At 40.4% G+C, this 24,787-nt stretch overlaps 2 protein-coding genes and 1 long non-coding RNA gene across 3 annotated transcripts; 1 reads left to right on the top strand and 2 right to left on the bottom strand.

The window, feature by feature from the left end:
* Nucleotides 1-591: 591 nt before the first annotated feature.
* LOC140539021 (uncharacterized) lies at nucleotides 592-10,671 on the bottom strand. Its single transcript, XR_011977813.1, has 3 exons — nucleotides 10,162-10,671; nucleotides 5,633-5,675; nucleotides 592-796 (listed from the first exon to the last, which is right to left on the bottom strand). It is a non-coding gene; the product is annotated as an uncharacterized lncRNA (long non-coding RNA).
* On the top strand, nucleotides 9,441-19,612 carry ppp1r14ba (protein phosphatase 1, regulatory (inhibitor) subunit 14Ba). The gene is made up of 4 exons (XM_072661612.1): nucleotides 9,441-10,140; nucleotides 17,190-17,273; nucleotides 18,025-18,057; nucleotides 18,466-19,612. The coding sequence occupies exons 1-4, from the start codon at nucleotides 9,949-9,951 to the stop codon at nucleotides 18,547-18,549; spliced, it is 393 nt and encodes a 130-aa protein (XP_072517713.1). The 5' UTR covers nucleotides 9,441-9,948; the 3' UTR covers nucleotides 18,550-19,612.
* On the bottom strand, nucleotides 19,434-23,664 carry fkbp2 (FKBP prolyl isomerase 2). The gene is made up of 6 exons (XM_072661611.1): nucleotides 23,563-23,664; nucleotides 22,123-22,283; nucleotides 21,922-22,034; nucleotides 21,754-21,800; nucleotides 20,278-20,313; nucleotides 19,434-19,943 (listed from the first exon to the last, which is right to left on the bottom strand). The coding sequence occupies exons 2-6, from the start codon at nucleotides 22,279-22,281 to the stop codon at nucleotides 19,882-19,884; spliced, it is 417 nt and encodes a 138-aa protein (XP_072517712.1). The 5' UTR covers nucleotides 22,282-22,283; nucleotides 23,563-23,664; the 3' UTR covers nucleotides 19,434-19,881.
* Nucleotides 23,665-24,787: the final 1,123 nt, after the last annotated feature.

The raw sequence follows: 24,787 nt of genomic DNA, 5'->3' as shown, positions 1-24,787 counted from the left end.
CTGAGACTCACCAGACACTCGACAATCGAAAACTGAAAAACTGAAAAGTGTAGTCTTGTCTGAGAAATCTGGATTTCTGTTGAGGCACACAGAAGGGAGGGTCAGAATTTGGTGCCAGCAGCATAAATCCATAGATGCAACCTGTCTTGTATCAACAGCCTAGACTGGTGGAGGTGGTATAATGGTGTGAGGAATATAGGAGAATGTTAAGAGAGTTAGGAGTCTAGCCTAAGGACTACTAAACCCCTAGTTTGCCACAGGAAAGGTGGTGTTGTTATCCATTATCCTATCCAATCCACCACCTCAGTCACCAGGTCAGAATTATTAATGGTGAAGGAACATCTGAAGAGTTCAATGGCTCTAAAAGTAACTTTACAACCAAGTGGTTAAAGATTCACTATCTGAGGCCTGAGACATTGTTTTCTGATAGTTTGGAGAATGCTTTGGCCCAAAAAAGCACATTTTATTCTGTTTATACGCAGTGGAGAAGTACATGCAGGGATTTCTGAAGTGAAACAGTCAACCAAGATGTAGGTTTACCACTATTTTACCATCTTTAACATTACATATAAAACATAGAAATCATCAACATTACACAGAAAACTCCAAGCAGGCTCCAAGCAGGCTCCAAGTGGTCCAGTTGCTATCAGTAGCTGGAGTCTGGGAAAGCATTCTCAGAATTGACCTTGCTCTCTTAAAAGTGTGTGGATTGCATTTCCTCCCCACATCACTCTGAAGTGTAATCTTGGTCAGTTGTTGTATTGGAGCTGGGGGGCCGTGCCATGTTGGGGCATTGCTAGTGGTAGAGAAAGGGGATTGTGTAATTAGCCCCCCAAATTGGGTAGAAAATGGTATAAATTTTTAAATGTAAAGAAATGTAAGTCAGTTAGTTTATCTAGGCCTACACTGAACTATTTCACACCAAACCACTCAGAACGACTTTACATCTCACTTTTCACATCTTAACCACTGAATTAAGCTGAAATGTTGAAAAAGGTGGCATTCCCCTTTAAAGGTGAGGGGGTTCCAGCACCGCAGCCGCAAAATGGTCATGCAGCCTCTGCGAAATTTACACCCTAATTACAGCAAACTGTTCTAAGGCCCTAATGCAAGTTATAATGTTCTCACTTGCACCCATTATCTTTTTCATTGGCGTAACGTTCAAATGAAAATCTGGCCTCAGGTCAAAGACCTTGTCGAATAAATATTAGATGAACCTCCTCTTCCCTGGCCTCTTTTTGTTTTTAGTATCTGAGGGATTAGCCATTATTTATGTGTCTCAGGAGGTGGAAATACTCTGTTCTACGAAAAGAGAAAGCAATCCCTGCCCGAGCAACAGCATATGCAGCATGTTTCTGTTTCTGTCTGTTAGGTTACCCAAATGTCGAAGTGAGAGCACGAGAGAGAGAGAGTGAGAGAGAAGACGTGGGATTGAATTAGAGAGATGTAGAAAGTAAAATGGAGGTAGGAGGAGAAGGCAGAGAATGGGTGCTTGTTTCATGAATCACTAGCTAAAGCGAGTTAGTCATCAACATAGTGTCACTTCAGGGTGAGGATGATTCACTGGCCTTGCAAAGCAACACTGTAGTCTTCAGCTTCATCTTCCTCATGACTCCCGAACATTGCTTTAGTGAGCAGAGCGGAGGGCCATCATTGTGCTGTTTTTTTTTCCCGATTGTATCACAGCATTGGTCACACACTACAGGGATAATTCCATCACAATGAACGCAGACTTATGCTACGTAACCTGAGGGCAGGGCTGTAGCACCGGATGCAGCTCTGCTATTTGTACTCTTGTCATCATCATCATCGTATGTATGAGAGCTCTTTGCAAAGAGCCTTGCTTTTTCGAGTTCTCCACGGTTGTCAGCCCGCCGATGAAGGAATTTAGTCGACTGCTTTAGGAGTTAGTTACCGAGTCTTTTTTGTGGCCAGGGAGCGAAAAAGAGAGAAACGCTAAAGCTAAAAGGCTTGCTGTGGTAGATTTAGCACCAAGCCCCCCTCTACCATCTCAGCGCCACACAGAGTGTATATATAGATCGAACTGTTGAAGGGGAAGGGGGCCTGGATGTACTGCTTAGAGATTATCCAACATTTGAAGCCACTCTGGTGAGCGCTTATACAACATCTTTTTTTCATGCTCCTCTTAGATGGCTGGAGTTCAGCTGCAAGCTCATGGGAAGTTCTGGGAAGAGGTGCCTCTGTACACTCTTAAAAATAAAGATGCCAGCAAGGGTTCTTTGGAGCAATGCCATAGACCAAACACCTTCCCTGAAGAACCTTTCTGAGGATAATCCTTTAATACTCCAGCCTCAACATGTATTTCTATACTCCTAATCACTGTCTGCTGCTTCGTAGAGTCACTTACTACAAAAATGTTGACAGTGTGTGAAGCCAGTTTTTGTCCTTTTTTAGACAAGACAGGTCAGGAGCCAGGAGTGTTAGGGCCGTTGCTCAAGGGCCCAACAGTGGCAGCTTGCCGAGTCCAGGTATCAAACCCACAACCCTGTCATCAATAGCCCCGAGCTCTAACTGCTGAGCCACCACTGCCCCTATGGGCCCTTTAAAGGTTTACATGACTTACATTAAACAGTACAGTACATTAAATGGAATTATGTAATAACTAAAAGTTTGGGAGAAGGACCACACCCAAACTCATCCTCTCCATTACTGCATACTACACACTGCTACTCTCCCCTGTCCTTCTCGTGATGAAAATTTCTTGAGTTCCCCTTCCTTGCCTCTGCACTTCAAAAATGCTAATAACATCCTAAAAAAGCAGTGCTGGGTAATTTTAAATCAATGTTACAATGAATTGAACATTTAACCCTGATTACGATTAATGAAGAATTCTATAAGCTACTCAAGCAGCTCAGTTCACTCAGTGTCTGCAGTATCCTTCATGGTGCTTCATGTCACAGACTGGGTAGTGTAGTGGACTACAGACGTGGTAGAATTGTTTCAAGGGGACAGAACTTGAACATACAGTGGGGAAAATATATAAAACAATCAGCATGGGCAATATTAATAAACATAAATAATCTCTTCTGTTATAATATGTAAACACTTGTATGTCAGTGTTTACAACTGGTCTGTCCTCAGAGCAAAGAAGAAACACAGAAGAGGATCTAGCCTTAAAGTTACTCAGATTATTTAAGCTCTGTGTATTCAGTGTAAATGTCACTAATTTCATAAACGTTTTATATATTACAAGAAGACACATACAGTCATTAAAGTATGTAGCTATACATAGAAAACAAGCCATAATGCTAACACCTTCTAGCACCCCTTATGAGATTTGCCTTTTAATGTTATGAGCTAACACTCTGCTAGCTTGGTGCTAAAGTATTGTTTCACTCTAGTTTAAACACACACACACACACACACACACACACACACACACACAATGAAAAGCGTATAGAGTGCAGGTAACATAGTCTTCAAATGGTACGTTGCAGTTTTACAGTAACTGTATCCATAAAGGCTTGAATGTGAGCTTTGTCTTTTTTTCTTGGAGAGCCCATTAGCCTGTTAGCACTGTGCCAACGTATTCGGCCTTCTTAAATGAGAGAATAATACATTCAGTTACAGAGAATACAAACTGTAAACTAGTCAAAGAGTCGGTTCAACTGACATGATTTCAGCAACTAGTGATTTTCAACCAAAACTCATTCATCAACAGGGATAATTCGATCACAATGAACGCAGACTTATGCTACGTAACCTGAGGGCAGGGGTGCTATTGTACTCTTGTCATTATCATCATCTTAGTATGGGAGCTCTGCATACAGCCTTGCTTGTTCGAGTTCTCTGATGAGGGAATTTTAGTCGACTGCTTTAGGAGTTCGTTAGAGTGTTTTTTGTGGCCAGTGAGCGAAAATGAGAAACACTAAAGCTAAAAGGCTTGCTGTGGTAAATTTCTCATGCTATGTTAGAAGCCAACACTCTGCTAGCTGGGTGCTAACATATTGTAGTCTTCAGCTTCATCTTCCTCATGACTCCCGAACATTGTGCTGTGTTTTCCTGAGTGTATCATGGCATTGGTCACACACTACAGGGATGATGCGATCACAATGAACACAGACTTACTAGCTACATAACCTGAGGGCAGGGCTGTAGCATCGGAGGCAGCTCTGCTATTTGTGCTCTTGTCATCATCATCCTCTTAGTAGGAGAGATCCACAAAGAGCCTTGCTTTTTCGAGCTCTCTGCGGTTGTCAGCCCACCGATGAGGGAATTTAGCCTACTGCTTTAAGTTAGTTAGTTAGTTTGTTTGTTTGTTACAGAGTCATTTTAGTGGCCAGTGAGAGATAAAGAGAAAAGCACTAAAAGCACTCTGCTAGCTTGGAGCTAACGTATTGTGTCCATTGCAACAATAACCACTAGCCTTTTTCAAGCTGTGACTATTGCTGCCCTCAGGTCCACCTCAAAAGTTCGTAGCTGGTAATTACGACGTGATTTCTGTTAAAGTGGTTCAGAAACAGCACAAACATCCTGGGAAAAAGACGTTTCTTTTGTTTACATCTGTTTTCCTCTTGCCAGCAGAGAGCAAGCATGTTTACAACCAAAACAAAACAAACAAACAAAGCGCAAAATATGAGCATTAGCCGAACGATATTCATGAAAAAACAGTCTGCAGTGTTTGTGCTGCTGCCAAATACCCACACATAACCAATTCATACGTTTCCCACTCAGAAAGAGCACTCAGAGTTTGTGGTGGCGTTCATGCATGTAAATATGATTTTTCTGTCATGACTTTCATATGAAGCTACAGGCCGGGCTTCCTTGAGAGGTTCACTAGTGACATTCCTGTTGATGTCATAGTTATAGGTTTAATTGCCTGTAGTGACTGTAGTGAATATATAAAATAAATAAGTTAGCACAGCTTCTTTGACTTGGCTAAAAACACTGATCATCAACACTTCTGTTCTGATATTTGAGTCATAATCTTGAGTCATAATCGATATTTGAGCCATAAACTACGGTGGTCATGTGAATTATAAAGTCGATAAAAGTTGACCAAGCGAAGACCCTGAAAATGGCTCTCCTGTGGAATTACTATGAAGAACTCATCTGGCATTTGCTATGTTTATTCTAGGAACATTTAGCTCTTCTACAGCTTCTACTTGTCCGTTAATCCTTCTACTAACACATGAAGTGTGCTTGATTTTCTTATGACAGAAGTAGAGAAGAGCGCAGGGGTTTGGAGAGTTGTGCAGGACCCAGAGCTCATAAGCCAAAGCTGCCGTATAACACACTAGGGCCACAGAACCAATTACATGCTGCATTAGGGGACTGGATGAGACTCTTTTTGGCTAGGATTTCATTTGGAGCTTGCTCTGCAGGGGAAGCACATCGCTAAAATTCGAAAGCCACTGACGGACAGTAGCCGATAACCAATATGAACAATATGAAGTACCTCACTATAATTATATGGTTACTTACTTCGATTTGCAATATATTAATTATATGATTACTTACTTCGATTTGCAATATATTAATTATATGGTTACTTACTTCGATTTGCAATATATTAATTATATGATTACTTACTTCGATTTGCAATATATTAATTATATGATTACTTACTTCGATTTGCAATATATTAAAGCACATTTGTTAAAATACTCACAAACAAAAACACTTGTCTGCATGATCTGTGATTGGCCAGGATCCTGTAGAACAGAATAAAAGTTTTGTAATAGGGGCAGTTTTGCATGATCAGTATTGCAAAGGCATATATAGGCCTATATTATAACAATAATCAAAAATACACTGTGTAGCTTTTGTAAAGCTATCTTTTAGATAAATGTGCACACTAGATGTTGAATGCTGAATTGTTGTGCCTGACCATGCAGCTATGCTAACACAACTCTGATCTGCTCCAGGTCACTGATCATGCATCCAGAGGTGGTGTCTGTTTAGATCACTGATTCTGAATGCAGTAATGGAAGTTCTGCACTTTTCGAATGCTGTTATCGTGGCGTTACGCTCACTCTCATCTTGTTATAAGCATATATAAGCATAAGCGTATATATTGCCAATGAAACATAAGCAGTCATCTTTATTAAGTTTTGCCACATAGGAACTGATTTGTGTTTTATAACTTAGGTACGTCCACATTTATTCATTTTCACAGGCCTGCTCATTTTATACTAGCGTCCTAAAACATGCAGAAAATACCCAGAAGACAGAAGATGTGGTGATCACAGTCTGCCACCTAGTGGTCCAGTACTAAATTGGCCATAGGATCAGAAAAAAGTTCAAATAATGTAAGTGCTAAATATTTCCTACGGTGTTAATGACTGCCCACCTGTCCAGCCTGATGCTGGTGCTAATGGAACACTGACCGCCGGGGTCTCCTGCCTATTGGGAGGGGGGTTGCTAGGACAATTCTAAGGACCTGTTTTGGGGGAGTTTTTGCTTGCCAACGTCATTTTTGGCTTGCTCAGTTGGGGCTACATAATATTACATATTATTTGTCTTGTTACTTTCTAAAGCTGTTTTGTGACAACATCAAGTTGCACTATACAAATACATCAATCAGCCATAACATTAATACCCCCGCCCTGTGGTATCTGGCACCAATACGTTAGCAGTAGATCATTTAAGTCCTGTAACTTGTGAGGTGTGGCCTCCATGTATTGCATCAATGATCCTTATGTGCCCATGACCCTGTTACTAGCTCACCAGTGTTCTTCCTTGGGTCACGTTTGGTAGGTACTGACCACTGCATACCAGAAAAAACCCTACAAGACCTGCCTGATGTTTTGGAGATAGTCTGATCCAATTGTCTAGCCATCACACTTAGACCCTTGTCAAAGTCTCAGAGTCTTACGCTTGCCCATTTTCCTGTTCGCTGACTAATTTGTACATCCCACCCCTTGACAGATGCCACTGTAGATCAGTGTTTTTCACTTCACCTGTCAGTGGTGTTAATGTTATGGTTCACTGGTATAAATTTGATTTGACTTTACGTGCCTTAAGCTGACAAGTCCAGGAACTTGGTTGTGAATATATTTAGCTAGCCTTTGGACCTGAACTGTCTAAGGTTTGTTCCCCTATGAAATTCACTTTGTCGTCTGTTCTCTTTCTGTGTTAGTCAGTTATTGTATTTCATTTACTTTATGAAAAAAACATTGCATTCTAATGGGCCTTTCATTTTCCAAAACAAAATCCAAACACATTAGTTAGTATTGGATTTAGTACTGTAATGATCCTGGCTAAACTGTTGTGTTAGCTCAACCCTGACTCTTACGCTAATCTCATTAACCCTCGCTGTATCTGCAATCTAATTCTAATCCCAGTCGAAGCCTATTAAAAAGGTACCTTAACCCTATCACTGATCCTAGTCATCAAAATATTCATAGATAAACATGTTAGGATACTAATTCATTGAAATCTCCTCCTCCACTTTACATATTTTGAAGTAAGATACACCAAAGAAATCACCATAGAAAAGTATGATATACAATAACATAACATTTGGCCAGTGGAGCCCAAACGTTTACATACAACTGTATAGGCTACCCCAACATTAGTTTCAATCAATTAAACCAGTTCATCCAAATCCACTAAGGGTTGACAATTTTAACAAATGAAAAAGGCTTCTCTTTAGCTCCATCATGTGGTTCATCAGAGTTACTGCGGTAAAACCTGACCTGAGCACTCTGGCTTTTTTATGGGGAACTGAATAAAATGAGGGTTAAGGGTGAAAGTCTGAGCTATTTGGCTTTTCATGATGGATCTTTTCAGTCTGAGGAACTTCAAGTGCTCTTTGTAGTTCTCCTTCTTATGGGTTTCTACCTTGAACTGGGTGTATTGCATCTGGGACTCCTTAGCTACATAGCTACATTCTACTCTACCTTTGGCCCTCAGCTGGTGAAAAAGGCTTTCCAGGAACTGTTTGTTTTTGTGCTGGAGCTATAGCACGCTCTGGTCATATCCTGTGTCACCTTTCTTAGACATGGTATGGTCATGGTATAACAAATTCATACCTAATTACCTAAGTGTGTGTGAGTATATATATATATATATATATATATATATATACACACACACACACTTAGGTAATTAGGTATGAATATCAGTGGAAAATCAGTATAAAAATATATTATTACAGGTTCATTTTAGAGAATTTATATTGGTCCACTAATTATTCATTATTACTATTTATGACAATATGAAAGATATCTGCTAAATTCAAACTGACCTATGGCAAAAAAGGGAAAATGGCCAAAATAGAGATACAAGATGCAGCAATGATATACACAGTCATCCCCACAGGACCACCACAGAGCAGGTATTATTTGGGTGGTGGGTTGTTCTCAGCACTGTAGTGACGTTGACATCATGTTGGCATGTTAGTGTATGTTGTGCTGGTGGTATGAGTAGATCAGACACAGCAGTGCTGCTGGAGTGTTTGAACACTGTGTCCACTCACTGTCCACTCTATTAGACACACCATACCTAGTTGGTCCACCCTGTACATGTAAAGTCAGAGACAAGAAGCTCATCTGTTGCTGCACATTTTGTGCTGGTGAACCTCTAGTCTTTCACAGGACGCTGCCCACAGGATGCTGTTGACTGGATATTTCTGGTTAGTGGACCAGTCCAGCAGTGATGCTGAAGTGTTTAAAAACTCCAGCAGCACTGCTGTGTCTGATCCACTCGTACCAGCTCAGCACACACAGGAAAGACTACTAACACACTCGCCACCACCATGTCAATCAGTGTCACTGTAGTGCTAAGAATGACCCACCACATAAATACTACCTGCTCTGTGGTGGTCCTGAGAGGTCCTGACCCTCAAAGAACAGGGTGAAAGTATGCAGAGAAGCAGATGGACTACAGTCTGGAATTGAAGAACTACAAAGTGCTCCTATATGGGAAGTGGAGCTGATATAACAGGCTGAGATTATTCCAAACGCTGTCATGCAAAATCTTGTTTCCCCATTTTTCCAATACCAGCTGCCATGAATTCATGATCAATGGAGCAATTGTGGCATAACTGTGTATACGTATTCATGTAAGTGAAGCATATAACATGAAGCTGTGTTTTACCAAATGAACAAATATGATGTAGCTGGTTCATCCAAACTGACCTAAATCTAATAAAATTTTTTATATTTTGCATTTTAAAAATGATGGCATAGACATCACATCCCTAACAAAGAGATGAGCATTAAAACAGATGTACACAAACAGAGGCTTATTAAGCACATTTTAGTGAAGGTAGGCCATTCATCTGAGCAGGAGCGACAGCTGCTTTAGAAGATCCCAGTCTACTAAGATGTAAGACTAATTCTAAGAAAGGGAATATACAGCAGGCCCTGAGCTCAGCTGGGTGTCATGGCTGCGTACCGGTGAGGAGGAGATGTGATTTGGTGGAACAGTCCAAATAAAGCGGAGGGGGGGAGGACAGGCTAATCTAGCCGTGTGGAAATATCTATATGGTGTTTTACATTAAAGAGCACGGCGATTATTAACATTTTCAGTGTCAGCATGTCTAATCTAAATCACTGTTACCACGAGTCTACCTCAGAGGAAACACTGGAGTCAGATGTGAACGGCCGGTGATAACTGCGGTCACTTGGAGGCGCCCACAACCTGTGTGCAGACAATTGATAGCCGGAGCCAGGAAGATGGACTTTGATGTGTCACATACTTTGTCTAATTAATCCTTTCCCTTTTTTAGCCAGCTTGCAGCTAAACCAGAGCTGAACCCGCCTTACAGCCACACATCCACCAAGAAAACGCTGCAGAATTGGAAAGGAGGACATGAGGACACTTGCAGGATGCAGTGGAGCTGCACATGGCAGGGCATGAGTAGACTGGCACTGGCTGTGAACTGATGCTGTGAGGAGGGCTTTTCCTGCACTAAACCACGATTTTAAAGCTTTTTTATATAAACAATAAACAAACAAACCAACCAACAAATTCTGGACAATGGCGGCGGTGACGAGTCCGGAGTCGACACCTCAACCCCGGGTCTATTTTCAAACACCTCCCGGTACCGAGGAAGAAGTTCCACAGAAGCAAGGACGAGTGACCGTGAAATACGACAGAAAAGAGCTGAGGAGGCGGCTGAACCTGGAGGAGTGGATAGTTAGCCAGTTAATGACTTTATACGACTGCGAGGTAGGACATGTGTGGCGTTACCTCTCAGCACCACTTTGTTGTACAGTCCTTTGTTGTAGGTGAGGAGCCCTTTGTCAGCTCAGTCGGTCGCGTCTTTTCACGTTTGCCACGCTCCCTTCACCACATTTCCAGAGGTAACCGCCAATAATGCGCATATTAGCCTGTTATTACCGTCCTTTTACAGTTGTTAGCGGTTCGGAAGCCCAGTATTAAGACAGAACAGATGGGTCTCCATACAGAAGGGCGTGGCAAGATTCAACTCCAGACAAAGCCGTAAAACAAAGCTGACCGAGCAGGTGATGACAATAGCATGGTGCCTGAAGCCTGAACGAAGACCAACACGAGGCTCTGGTAGATCAGCATCAGCATATAGCTATCTACCATCTTTACCTCACCTCAGTGATGTTAGGCTGTATCTTAAACTGGATCTTTTTTTTTTTCTTCTTTTTTTTCATGGCTGCACTCCAGTAGCCTAGTTTTGTCACAACCTATAAGCCTAATGTAGTCTGGCAGAAGCTTTTAGTGCCTGCAGAGATGTTCTCCTCGATATGAGCAGCTAATAAGTGGCCATTTATGGCTTTATGGTCATTTATGGCCTCCTGTGCACATGAGCTATGGGTGTGGGGAGGTTTTCGAAATCTTTTGTTGGCTTGCCCTCAGGGATCCAAAGACATCCTCCGTTTAGCCACTGAGATGATGTCATCTGTTCCGACATGCAAAGCATGCTGTAGTTAGTGAACCTCATGGGCCGATAACTCTGACCCAGATTATCGTCTCCGGGCTAAAGAGCAGTTCAGATGGAGCTCTTGCACCGCATGTTCTGTTCAGTTCACAACTGGGGTTCATCTGTCTGCTGTGTTCTTCAGCTGACGAGTGCCGCCCCTGGCTACCTGTCTCAGGTAAATATGTGGTGTTTTACCTGGAGAGCAGTGTTCACCTACCCCTCCTGGGCATCTCATTCCCGACAGGTATCGCCCTCCGCTCAGATCTAACACCATTCATCCAGTCAAGCACTTCTGGAGGAGAAAATTAGACAATTAGGGTTGGTGCTGAGGCCTGCAGGATGGTGGATCATCTCCATGGAGAGGTTTTGGACGTCGCCTGCTTGTATGACTTGTGAGGGAGGTTTAAGATCCACCAGGTTGACAGTTGACTTGCTCGTTTCTTGTCTCATCCACAATCAAGGGCCTTGAAAAAGAGTTGATCCTGCTTTTGTTGGAGTAAGAAGGAAGCATGTTCATTACGTTTTGGAGCATTGTTGTGAGGTTTTGATTGCAGTCAGCGACAAAAGTGTTAATGAGGTCAGGATGTTGGATGGTCACCACTCCACCTCAACCATCACACCCCAAAAGTATTGGATGGAGCGTCAACATTGCAGAGAACACAGTTCCACTGCTCCACAGCTCAGTGCTGGGGGGGCTTCATACCTCTCTAGCCCACACCTGGCATTAGGCCGGGTGCCAGTAGGTTCGTGTTTATCTGCTCCAAAGTCCTATTGGCGGTGCCTCTCCACAGGACCTAGACAAGCTGTGTCAGCAGTGGATGCATCTAAAAGTAGCTGACTGCATTCATTAGAAGGGGTGTCCACAATCTTCTGAAAATAGTGGAAGATTGACCTGTAGTTTTATCATGAACCAGGAAGAAACTTATATGAATTTGCTCTGGCAGAAGAACTTGACCATGAAATTGCCCCTGTCCCAGAAATGTTTGTTATCCAATTAGGTTCGACTTTTAGAAAGGACATGTTGCATCACAGCAGCCCTCGGCTCAAATTCAAGTCAAACCTAGCCCGTCAAAAAGGATAACCGTGCACTGGTACACAACTTATTTGCTGTAAGGTTTCAGCGGGCATTCGTACAAATTCTGTCCTCTAATGGTGTGGAAGAAAGCCACAGTTAGCTAATAGCTGAGATTCTTGGCCTCCTAATGTTCCCCTCCTATATTAGTGCAGTAGACTAGAGTATGACTCAGATGCCCTTTTTTAATAGTGAAGCAGATTAAATGCCTTAAAAAAAAAAGCGAAGCTGTGATTGTGGCATTTGACTGCTTTATGCTCTTACTAGGGAGTTACGTGCTGTATTACTTCTAATGAATTTTATTTTCAGCACAGCCTTGGTAAAGGTCCTGGTGTTAATCCAGGCTGCTGGAGTGTGCTGTACACCAACAGGCTGCATTGAAGTACTGCAACATGCATAATGTTTAATATCCTCCTAAATGGACATCCCCACAAATAAGCTTTAGGGCCATTGATTGACTGCATAAGGATTAAAGACAGGCTTTTGCACGACGCCTAATAAGTGCAAATGGCAGCATCTTTGTGCTCTCTGCTCCATTGAGCTGTGCATGCAGCCTTGGGCAAGGCAACGTAGGCCTGCTCAGTGTAGCATTGCCGCAGAGCAATATGGGTCAGTGTGAATTCTTTCATAACTCAAGCCTGCTCCCATACTGTCACAGTTCTGCTTGCTCAGTGACTGCGATTGCACACACGCCTGCACACTTCACACTCACACACATTTTTAACACAGCACAAGATTCCAACGCTGAAGCTTTCCCTCAACACTCTGCACACTAAACAAGGTCTGGGATTCTCCAATTCTGATGGTAATGATTGGCCTGTTGTTCTGTTTCTGAATTCTGTATTAGCGCTGATTTTGAACCAGTTCAGCATCAGTAAGCTGAGTGCCAGGGTGCACGTTTATTCACTCAAAAGGCAGGAAGAAGTCTAGCCATTCTCTCACAACATCCCAAACCAGTGCGACAATGATTTATGATTATGAGAATTATATCTGTGTTGGGATACTGAAAAGGGGTTCATGGCTACGCAGAGCTTGCAGAGGCCATGGTGTCTACACCTCCAAAATCTCAATTGTGCATCGTGCAAATCAGGTAGCATGAACCAGAACTGGAACCAGTGCAAAATCAATTTTGAGTTCAAAGTTCAAGAAATTGCATTTCTGGCAAAGGTGGCACATATATATAGGGTAAATGTACCTATTAAACCTATAAAGCACTGTAGCGTCTTTGAGTTCAAAAGACTTATACTTATAATATTTTTTTATCTTAGTTGAAATTCTAAACAAGTAATCATCTTGTTACTATTGATTGGTTTTAAGCTAGTTACTACATGCTTAGATATTGCTATCCGTGGTTTTGACCAAAAGAGGAGTCCCGCAAACATTCTTTAGATGTTTTAATGTTTAATTAGGGAATATGTCACTAATTTTTGCAAGCCTAAGAGATTATTGTTTCAAACTATGCATAGTATGATGGATGTGGGGAAGTAATTATAATATATAATGTGACATCATTTTCCCGTTTTTTGCGTGTAGATTACAAAGGTTACTTAAATATTCATATAATTATTTCAATAATGCATATAATCTTTAAAAAAATCCTATACTTATTTAGTATGTCAATTATTTTGAATTAGAAATTGCTTCAGTTAGTTTCAGTGTGCTCCCTTTAAGCTCATTTATAATAAATGTCTTATAATAAATGTAAATATTTCATAAACAGACTTTAAATACTCGCTGATGGTTGTTGTAAATTAATCTTATTAAAATTAAACCTAATAAAATATTTTTCTGCCTTTGATGGTATAATCTAAGACAGAATAAATAAATAAATGTAATAGTGGGATACATAATAAGCTTACTATACAGTGGGGTAAAAGCACAAAATAGAACCATGCAAGCACCTGTAACTGCACAAATCATCTGATGTTTCATTTTTAAATAATAAAAGCACTTTCCACACAAACCCAAACACTCACAAATCCGTCTAGTTAATAGTGCATGATACAGCTAGTGTGAAAGGCAGTCCACTGTGACTGAAATAAGTATAATCTTTTTTTTATGATGTTGCTAATTTTACTGATTTAGCACTTACAAGTTCTTCACTTTCAAATAAAACAAATTTAAATTATTTCTAAATGTCTTTTTGTACCTGTATATTTTTTATTTTAAATAACAATCATTTAAATTAAGTAAAATATTACTGTATGTTCATTTTAACATCCTTTACTGTCTCAGTGTAGGTGTTGGTGAGCTTAGTAGTTAAACTAACCTTAGGTGTTACTAATACAATTAAGTGAGGGTCAGTTCTTGTAGATGGATAGAAAAATTGGACAAGGTATGATTTTAAAAGCTGTCAAATTAAAATATAGTAATTGATAGGCAGTTTACCTTCTGTTCTAACTTTTCTATTTTTAATAGTTTTTATACCTTTTTTATTTAAATAAAACATGTTTTTAAAAAACATGAAATCCAAAAAATAATTTGCCAATTAAAGGTTTTTTATTTGAAGAAAAAACTGCCATTTTCCAGTCAAGGCTAATTTTGGTTGTGCACCTCTAATAAAAATTAAAATGGATGGCAAATTCATACCATTAGATGTTAATGTTAGATGTTATGCAAACTTTAGTCATTTTAGCCCTTTTTTCTTTGCATTCTAGACATAGTTGTGGAACATGAATGGGCTAAACCAGATGTACCACAAAACAACCTGAATACGCCTTCAGTTTTCTTCAGCTCAAACGTTTCCAGATGAACATAATTAGCTATAATTATCTATATCAAATTATATGGCAGATTAGATTTTTGGCCCAGACCTACACTGTAGAGGCTAAGCATGCCCAGTAGCACAGTGGACTGTGTGTGAGAGCTGGGTGGTTTGGCTGATTTAAGGCCAGGTGCAATGACAGCTGTCCTTGAAAGCTGTGAGATTGGGAAGCAGAGGGAGAGGAAGCGGCTCAGATTTGAAAGAGTGTGCAGACTGAACAGTGAGAGTGAAAGGCAGAAATGGAGGGAATGGTGAATGAATAGAGGCTTTAGTCACATGGACTGAATCTGTGGCGTCGGCGTCCTGCCTACACCATTCCCATCATATCTTCAGCCTCAGAGCCTTTCTGAAGAGAGCCTCTCTGTTCCATCAGTGGGTCTGAGAACGTGATGGTAGGCTGTGTTTGGAGAAAGACGAAAACATACTCAACACATTGTGTTCTGTACATTTTGACAGGAAGTTAACTACAGTCATCGTCTCTCGCACACTCGTATACCCGGGGGGTTCGGCACATCCTGTTGTGAAGAGGGACGGGAGGGAGGAAACCAGGGACAAAGGCCTCAGAGAATCTCCTTAGTCACGGATATGTGGACAATAGCTTGAGTCCAGTTTGGTGTGTCAACATATGTTGATGTACTTTTCATGAAGAAGAAAAGAAAGTCCCCCATGCTGCACAGCCACAATACTGGAGGACATTACTGTTTTATTACAGTTCAATAAAACAGCAGTAAAAACTAAAGCAATACATTTTTATAAAAAATGATAAATATAGCCACAAGTGGCAATGTGCGGGGTTCAAACATAAATCGGCACAATGCACCAGTATGGCTCTGTTTTGAGAATGAAGATGGTCAGATTCTTTTTAAAGGTCTCCATGTGTTATGATTGTTGGTCAAACACTACCAGACGTTTGTACATACAGATTTTGTTTATCATTTTACTAAGCTGTAAATTTTCTATTACGTCAAAATACCAGACTAGCAGTCCCATTTTTGACATTAATAATTACAAACAAACATGGACCATACAGTACAAATCAATCCCAGGATTTTGTTCCAACTGGAACTTGAATTTTCCATCTCTAAATGCAAAGTTTTTTAGTTCAAAAGACTGGATCATATGATCCTTGGTAAAATTTTGCTTTGCGAACCTAAATCTCATTCTAATAAATGCTTTACATTTTGCAGTGGTCAGACTAGTTGTTTGAGTTAGTAGCAATTTAAGGGAAAATGCCTACATTGGTAGTGTCCCCTGATAGCACATTCTTTCAAAATGGTCCTGGACATACTATTCTGATTTTATCATGTCCAACAAAACAAGTTAAGTAGAGCTTGATGAGCCAAATTGCAGTTTTATAGTTTTATAGGGCCAAATATGTTCTGTAGTGCCCCCCAGTGCTTGGTACAAACTGTTCAGTTTCATGTTTCTATGACTGTCTGTTCGATTTGCATGATTTTTTTTTTTTATCAAAGAAAAAAATTAAAATCTAAACTAAAACCTATGGAATTCCTACATGTTCTTGGACTAATAATAAAAATAATCATAGACTGGGCAGGACAGACAAAGCAATAAGTTAAAAAATAAAAAAGGTTTAAAATGGGTGAGTCTGCACAAGAACTGGCCCTTGTCAAGACGGGAAGTGGGTGGGCATGACATGTATAGAGTGGATAAATGTCTGAAGGTTGGACACAGGAAGGAACAGTGCTAGATTTCGCAGATGTGGGCAGGTGTGACATGTTTTGACGAGGGCAGGAAAGACTCAAGCTAGAACTCAAGCTCATGCAAACCTCTGGACCAAATTATGCTTTCATGGACTCTCATGGTATTGCAAGCAAGACCCTAGACAGCTGTGCTACTTGGGAGCCCAATTACAATAGTTATTTTTGAGATTGACTTGACTAAAACTGGTTAAATTACTATGGCATGCAAATGACCATGGCATGTGTTATGGATTTAGCCATGTAAAAGTCCTGGCACATGTTGCCTTTGTAACCAAACAGTTCACTAACGTGGCACACGAATGTAAGATTAGATAAGAAAAACAATGGAGATAAAAGCAAAAACACTGAACCATAGAGAGTTAAACATGCCTAATTACAGACAATTTCTGATTACATTACTAATGGATTGTCTTTTTAAGGCTGTATATTTAAAGAGAGAACATTTTAGACGAACAGAAACACTTTAATGTACACGTTTAAAGAACACTGCATTAAACCGTTTACGCGTAATGATCACATGAATGCACATGTTCATTGTAATCATACTATGACGCAGGCACAAGTTGCAGATGTATGACATTAAGTGTGTACTACTGATTTGAGAAACGTTCATCTGATCAGAGTTAAAAGGAGAGCTGTAGTCCTGATAAGACAGTGTTGTTCTGAGGTTTGCAGACGGTTGTATTTTTGTTGCATTGTTCTGCATTCATCTTCATATCTCTTCATTACTAACCTTTTTAACCTCTAATATTTGTTTGTGTGCTACAGGAAGACGAAGTCCCTGAACTGGAAATTGATGTGGACGAGCTGCTGGATCTACCCAGTGATGTAGAGAGAGCCATCAGAGTGAAGGTTGATGCTTCTGACATACTGCTGTTCTTAGACTTCAGAGATCTTAGTGAACTTCAGTTTTTCCACTATGTTTCTATAGATATAGCACTGTAACAGTGGAGGTTTGGCATTTCAGCAACCGTGACATTCTTGCTGGATGAGGTGGCATACAGTTTGACCTTCTTCAGGATGCCCTTTTTGCCTTAGAATGAAAGTAGAACGGTCCGGATGCAGATAAAATTAGCAGAATTACTGGTCCTTAGAAGCACAAGGCTAACAGTCCCACCCCACATACTATAAACACTGAGCAGTGCCTTCTAAATTAATTCATTAATTGCAGCAAGACTGTTGAGCTGTTTTACACTGCATGCAACTGTGTTGGGGTCAGCCTACTTCTTTTGAAATAAGAATTTTCTTGGCAAAAGTTAAAAAAAATAATAATAATGTAACTATTAGCTATTAACTGATACTTTGGGTATTTAGTAATCTTTAGTCACTTGAAAACCTCATGTTTTTTTCCACACTATTGTTAAAACCGTGATGACGTTTTGTTTTTTTTATTGTTATTCCCAAGGCAGTACTGTCACAAATATGTGCAGATGTAATTTTCTCAACATAAACCTGATCAAAAACTGAGAAAGCAAAGTCATTTGTATGTACAACATTTTGAAAAGGGAATATACTTCAGGAATATCAGGATTTTAATCGCATTATTTAATGCAAATTAACTGATTTCTTCACTGTATGTTTGTCAAATGTGCTTATCTTTCAGATGCTGCTTGTTGACTGTTATAAGCCTAATGATGTAAGTCCACATTCAAGCAATTACATCTATTGTTAGCTCAGCTTGATGCTTGCATACTGAATTTCCACATTTTGTAACAGTGCAAAATGACTGAGCTAGTTATAAATGATAGTCAGCCTGAAATCAAAGTAGAGAGAGCGTGTTTTCCTGTAGCTGTTTCATGTTCTGTCTACATTCATTTAAAAGACAAAGTTCTTCAAAGTATAATGACCGCCTGCTGGGATACACCAGCATGCCCCAGCGGAGGGGAAATAAATATTAACCTGTAATCATCACAGAACAGAAGGAAAATGGATTAAGATTTCAGGTTCATCTCAACATTAAATACAAAAGTTAAAACCCCCCAAAATGTAATGAATATTCTAAAACTCATTTAAATTCCATTCATTCATTGTTAACGTCCTGTAGGACTTTGTGGCGGCGCTGTTGGAAAAGGTGAGAGGCATGCAGAAGCTCAGCACTCCACAGAAGAAAGGGGACCTCACCCCATGAACTCCACCAGCTCCTCCCACTCTCAACCCTGTTGCTCTAACCCAGGAGGGGTGGAGGCGGGCACACAGACCCTACCACTACACCACAGTGTCTGTCTGTCAAAACGAAGACGAGCGAGGAGTTCAGCAAAGCCTATCTCAGCTGCAGGTTAACCACCCCAACTGTCTTACTTTGTTTCAGTACTGTTTCCTGGATATACTATTAACGTAGAGAGTGTGGTAGTGTCCTTTTTAGCCTAAACGTAAGGGAGAGGAAATGTGGAATGGTTGATGTTATTCAGTTTTGTACACTAAAACACTTAAGTGCCATAAGGACATGGCTTGGTGCATCTGTAATTGAGTAGATTAAGATTAGATTAAGACGTTTCCTTTCCCTTTTGTCCAAGTAGTTTTCACTTAATGTCTGTCTTCTTTTTTTAATTTTTTAATCAAGAACAAGTAACACTTGTTTCAGAATGGGCTAAGGCAGCTATTAGAGACAATGAAGTAAATGGTCGTTTTAACTTTGAAGTGTTTTTGATGTGAAATCGGGGAACAAGAAGGCTGGGGGATTTGTGTGTTGGAACCATTGTAATTCAGTAGGTTTTTATGGTAAATGCGGACGAAGATTTAAAAGTGCTCTAGCTTTTAAGCAGTAATGTTTGCTCTAAATCAGGAGGTTGTTCTAGATTAACAAAGTCAGTCTGAGTAGTAGCAATACTTTGGGAGTGAATTTGCCAATTTTGTTACATTCTTATCACATTTTTAAAGCTTACTTGTGTATGCAGACCGAAGGTTATGGTGAACTTAGGTGAAGGCTAGGAAGGAGCCAGATTTGAAACTCTGACACTAGTGTGTGTGGTATAGGCCTAGCTCTACGATACATCGAGTGTCAATGCCCAGACATTGTTTTTGTACATAAAACCTTTATTCAGCTCAACTCCACAACTGAAAAATGAACTTTTCTGACAATGAGGAAGTAAACACGGTCCCTGTCTGCTGGAATGAAAACTGTACTGTATGCACTCTCACAACCAATTATGTGTACTAGGGTTCTTAAGAAAATAAAGAATGGTGCTAAAACATGCTGGGTCAATGGAGATGTGTTTAATATTCAGCAGACTTGAAGTTGACTTAAACCAATTGTACAGTTGCACCTTTGAAGTGATCATTTCCGAATCTGAAACATGGTGAGCAAATATGGTGAACAAATCCCCTGAAACTGCTACACAGTCTGCAGGGCAGCAATAGTGAATCCACCACCAAATTCAGTGCTTTTACAGTCTAGAGGGAGGCTGCTTATGTAGTACACTGATTCTGATCTGTTAAGACTTACAGGCAAATTTATCTGTCACTATAAATCAGCTCTTCTTTCGATGCTCAGCAGCTCTACTTCAAAGATGAGTGTGGCTCCACCTACAGGATAAAGTACATGTAGAAATGAATACTTATGGCATTGCATCTGTGCACAGTGTCTCTCGTCCTCTTGCTTCAACACACCTGCTTCAGTAAAATGGGTTGTTAATGAACTAATTAGTTGGCTTAGGTGAGTTGATAGCAGGGAAAATACTAAAACAAAAGTGCGGTGTTGAGAAACACTGGTCTATGCAATATTTTAGGAGTTTAAATGACATTTATATTTAAATTTCAATGACCTGTTTGGTCTATTTGGATGGACTTTCATGCTAGGTTAGAAACCTGTACACATCACAGCAACAAAATTACATCACATTACACCTGAAATACATACCTGGAATTTTGGGTGGTGCTCCTCTATCTCCATAACCTACAAATGCACAAAAGACATCCATTTTATTTTAGTGTTTTTGTGTGTTTGTTTGTTTTTTTACACAACTGGCGTTGTCACAAAGCAGCTTTACAGAAATCGAGAACAAGAGATCAACAACTACACAAAAAACAACTAAAACCAAAGGCGTCAGTGAGGCAAGAAATAGTGAGTTGAGCAAGGAAAAACTCCCCCACAGCTGGAGGAAGAAACCTTGGGAGGAACCAAGACCCACACAGGGGACAATTTATGATTCCATAGTTCACAAATCAGCTCTGCATGTCAGTTAAACATGGACATGGACTACCACCTGAACTATTTCCTGGTACTGTATGATCTGGGGCAGTAGAGTCACAGACAACACATACAAAGCTTTCAAACATGAAACCCCTCACTAACCATGTTAGCTTAAAGATAGCCTGGAAAACAGTCCTAAACAGATCACATCAAAAACTTCCTGAATTGTTTTGGTACTTCTTAATTTTCTATACGTACAAGCAAGCTAGGCACCAAATAGTCTGCAGACTGGCCACTATATAGAGACCAACTGTCTTGCCATCACTGATAATCCTCATTTTGCCACACCATGTTCTGACAAGGTGAATAATCACATGCCCCATAACACCTACCAGCATATCTTTACTGTTCCTCCACTACAACAGGAAAACAACAAGACTTCCTAGACCAGTTGTATTCAATTTCCAGTAATAGAGGGCTAGAGCCCAGCTGCCAGCTCAAATATATGTACTATGGTGCTAAGATGCTTTCAGGCAACCTAGCCCAGATATGCTGTATCAGGACAGGAAGGAGGGGGAAGAAACAAGGGGCCTTGTTACTAGACTTCACAACCCCCCCTCCCCAAAGTTTCCATATGGTCTTATTAAATATTGTGCATATGACGTAACAATGTGCAGCACCTAAAAGCTTTGCACCTTCAATGTCTAAAAACACCCAGGAGACTCACACTATAGCCTGGGGTGCAGTTTTCCACCCAGGCAAGCACATCACACTATACCCATTTGTTCCCATCCCTGATGCTGGAATAGCTCTTTCTCCTCCTTGAGGCTGGTTCACCGATTTTTTTTTTAATGACCCACAACACTTAATTTCTTTGTGTTATTAAAAGAAAATAATAATCAAACACCATGCAGCTGGTTGTTGTTAATCAGCGAAGAGAAGCTTTTGTTAAAGTTGGCTGACAGATGTATGTCCTGAAAGGCAGCAGTGTGAATTTAGCCAGCAGTGGAGTAATTACAGCAACGCCACCTGTATCTTAAGCTGGACTTCCATCTTTATTACAGTTATGACACATACTAAAGTCATCTCTCTTAATCAACACCTCAAATTAAACTGCACAGACTTCTCAGACGGACACCCATCCACTGACTAATTTATTTTGTAAATCACTCTTGGAGAGACGTGACGCCCACATTTACTCACCAAGCTCAGATGGGATAACCAGCTTCCTCTTCTCGCCCTCACACATTCTGAGGAAAGGGGTGGGGGAAGAAAAGAAATGACCCACAACAACAGAGTTTTTGAAACACAACTGTATGTAACCACTCAGTCCAACCTCAACACATCAAGCCGACTTACAACTGCACTCACCCTAAAAGCCCCTGATCCCAGCCTTTAATGACCTGTCCAGTCCCCAGGGTAAAAGTGAAGGGCTGATTCCTTGGTATACTACTGTCGAATTCAGTCCCATCCTCCAGCTTTCCCTTAAGGCAAACAAAGCAAAAAAAAAAATTAACTAAGAAAAAGTGAGAGAACATCTCAGTGAAAATGAGTAATATCCTGGTCACCTACAGTGTAGTGCATATTCAGGACATCCCCTTTCCGGGACTTGATGGGACAATTGTCCACCCTTTTCTTAATTCCGATCTGGAGTTTTTTCTTCTCAGCCCCATGTACCACCTCTGTGAGGAGGGATATCAGGGTCACGGCTAGCAAAAAATACAGCTTCATATCTGTAGACAAGAGAAACAGACAGGATTGTTTTACCTTGAAGTAATACATTTAATACTTACAAAGTTAAGAGGGGAGGAACATACACTATATGGACAAAAGTATTGGGACGCCTGCTCATTCACTGTTGTTTCCTGAAATAAAGGGTATTTTTTTGTTGGCATGACTGTCTCTAGTGTATAGAGAAGGCTTTCTACTAGATTTTAGAGCATCTAGCTCAATCATTCAAGACAGTTCCACTGCTCCACAGCTCAATGCTGGGGGCTTTATACCCCTCTATCCCCATGCTTGGCATTAGGCATGGTGCCAATAGGTTTATCTGGTTGATCTGCTCCAGAGAGTCCTATTCTATTGGCAGTACATCTCTACAGGGACTAGACAAGCTGTGTGTGTGCGGGCGCATGTCAGAAATGGGTGTAACTTCAAGTAGCTGAATGCATTCATTAGAAAAGGTGTCCGCAAACATTTGGGCATAGTGGAGCGATCAGGTCGTCTTTAACTGACGTGTCATTCAGCGCAGCATAAACATTAGAGCAGCTGTCGTTTCATTGACGAGGAATACACGACATTTCCCCCCGATCTCGCAGCGTTTGCTGAAACAAAGCCCAGCATCTCACCATTATTTAACTGAGGTGAGAAACACCGAGCATGTGAACGGGAGGCCTGACCGCACGAGCTCACACACCGACAGTAACGAGTAAGCTACTGAGCTTAGCGAGCCTGGCCTGAGCAGAGCCACAGGAACAGCGAATTAAGGCACTTGTTATATCAGCTAGCTAATGTCAGCCAAAAATGTCCATAATTCAGAGCATAATTGTATAAACCTGTACCTCGTTTCTTTTCCTCACGAAACACAATAATTCTCAACTTTTAACAGCGGCTTGGTGCAAGGCACTGCAGGTTAGCTAGCTAGCTATTTAGCTAGCAACTAACTAAACAACCCAGACACATGCAGGTCGTGTAGCAGCTAGATAAAATACTTTAACTTAAGGGTAAACGGCTCTGTAGCTACGATAGTAACAGAGGCTAGATTACAGCAGCTAGATAGCTAGCATTAGTTTATATAGCTAGCTAGCGAGCTAGTGCTAACTGTCCGACACTGCCGGCGTCCTCACTGGTCTAGCCTGAGTGCAGTATGCTAGACTGCGCTGCTCGCTAATGCCACATCTGCTGGATAAGATAGCTAACTAACTAGCGCTGGTTAATTTACAGTTTATCAAGCCTCAAGCTGTAATAAACGCAAACGATAATGAGCTGGTATTTTCTGTTAGGTGCTGTTACCTGCAGTCGGAATGAGAAGCACAGCCGGGTTTGGATGGAGAAGTGCTGTTGAACAGAGAAGTGTGAAAGGAGCCACTCTAATCAAACGCCTGGGATTTAAACGGAATCCTGTACCTGAGCGAGGTAGTGCTCGATGGTCCGTAAACGCTACTAGAAACTACAGAAAATGTGTGTGTCAAGGCATTGAATAAACCATATTGATACTACAGTTAGAAAATGATGATTTTGTCACAATATGCATGATGTGATTATTACATTTGTCGTCAAGATCTTAATATAGGAATTCAAAAATGACGGTGAGAGATTTGGGAGCATTTTACTATTATTTGAAGGGAAATGTTTTCTGAGTATGTCGATTATTTTGCTTCTCATTATGGTTTAAACGTTACAGCAGTAAGTTATGTTACGGTTGGGACTTTTATTTTGATGGGTGTCTAACAAGCCCACTTGTGTGTTGTTGCTGGTACACTTTGTGAGTGCAGGTAGCTGAGTGTTCAGCTGGAGGCGCCATGGCTCTGTTTAGAAGTCCAGTTATTTTTGGTAGAGATTAAAGTTAATAGTTTTGTTTGTTTGTTTGTTTGTTTTTTAATTATACATTTCAAATAAATATTTCCTACACGTACACATAATAATAAACATTTGGGGCAAAGCAGTGAAAGTCTTTTCTCTCTCTCTCTCTCTGTCTCTCTCTGTCTCACACACAAGTCTCTTATTCCAGCCAGGCTTAAAAAAATAAAATAAAATAAAATAAAAGTTTAAAAAAAGATAAAGGAGTTATAAGATCTTCCACGTCAGTACATGCTAAAAAAAAAGAAAATACAGAAAAATCTAAAAGTAACTCGTAATGAATAAAATAAAAGGAAGGACAGAATTTAAAAAGCACATATCAGTAGCTCAGGGTACACATCAGTTCCAGTCAGTTACAATATCATACAATAATCCAATACTATCAATCATTATTCATTTTAAAAACCTATTTACTAACCTTTCTTCCATCTTTAAGAATTGTGACAGACTGTTTTGTTACTGAGACATTAAGACTGATATATGTAAATGACTTCTGTTGTGATTGGCTGTCCAGCATCATGCCACATTCAAAAAGCAGCACAGGCTGAAACACTCCTTATAAGGAATGGGCAGCGATAAGCTGCTGTGTATGATAAAAATTCAGAATATTCATTTTTGTGATTATGAATTTATTACAGGCCTTAAAACGACTGACATG

This window comes from Salminus brasiliensis, chromosome 18 (assembly GCF_030463535.1).
Source record: "Salminus brasiliensis chromosome 18, fSalBra1.hap2, whole genome shotgun sequence".
In the NCBI taxonomy this organism is placed as follows: domain Eukaryota; kingdom Metazoa; phylum Chordata; class Actinopteri; order Characiformes; family Bryconidae; genus Salminus; species Salminus brasiliensis.
The sequence above is the reverse complement of the archived record's forward strand: the minus strand, read 5'-3'. Positions and strand labels throughout refer to the sequence as shown.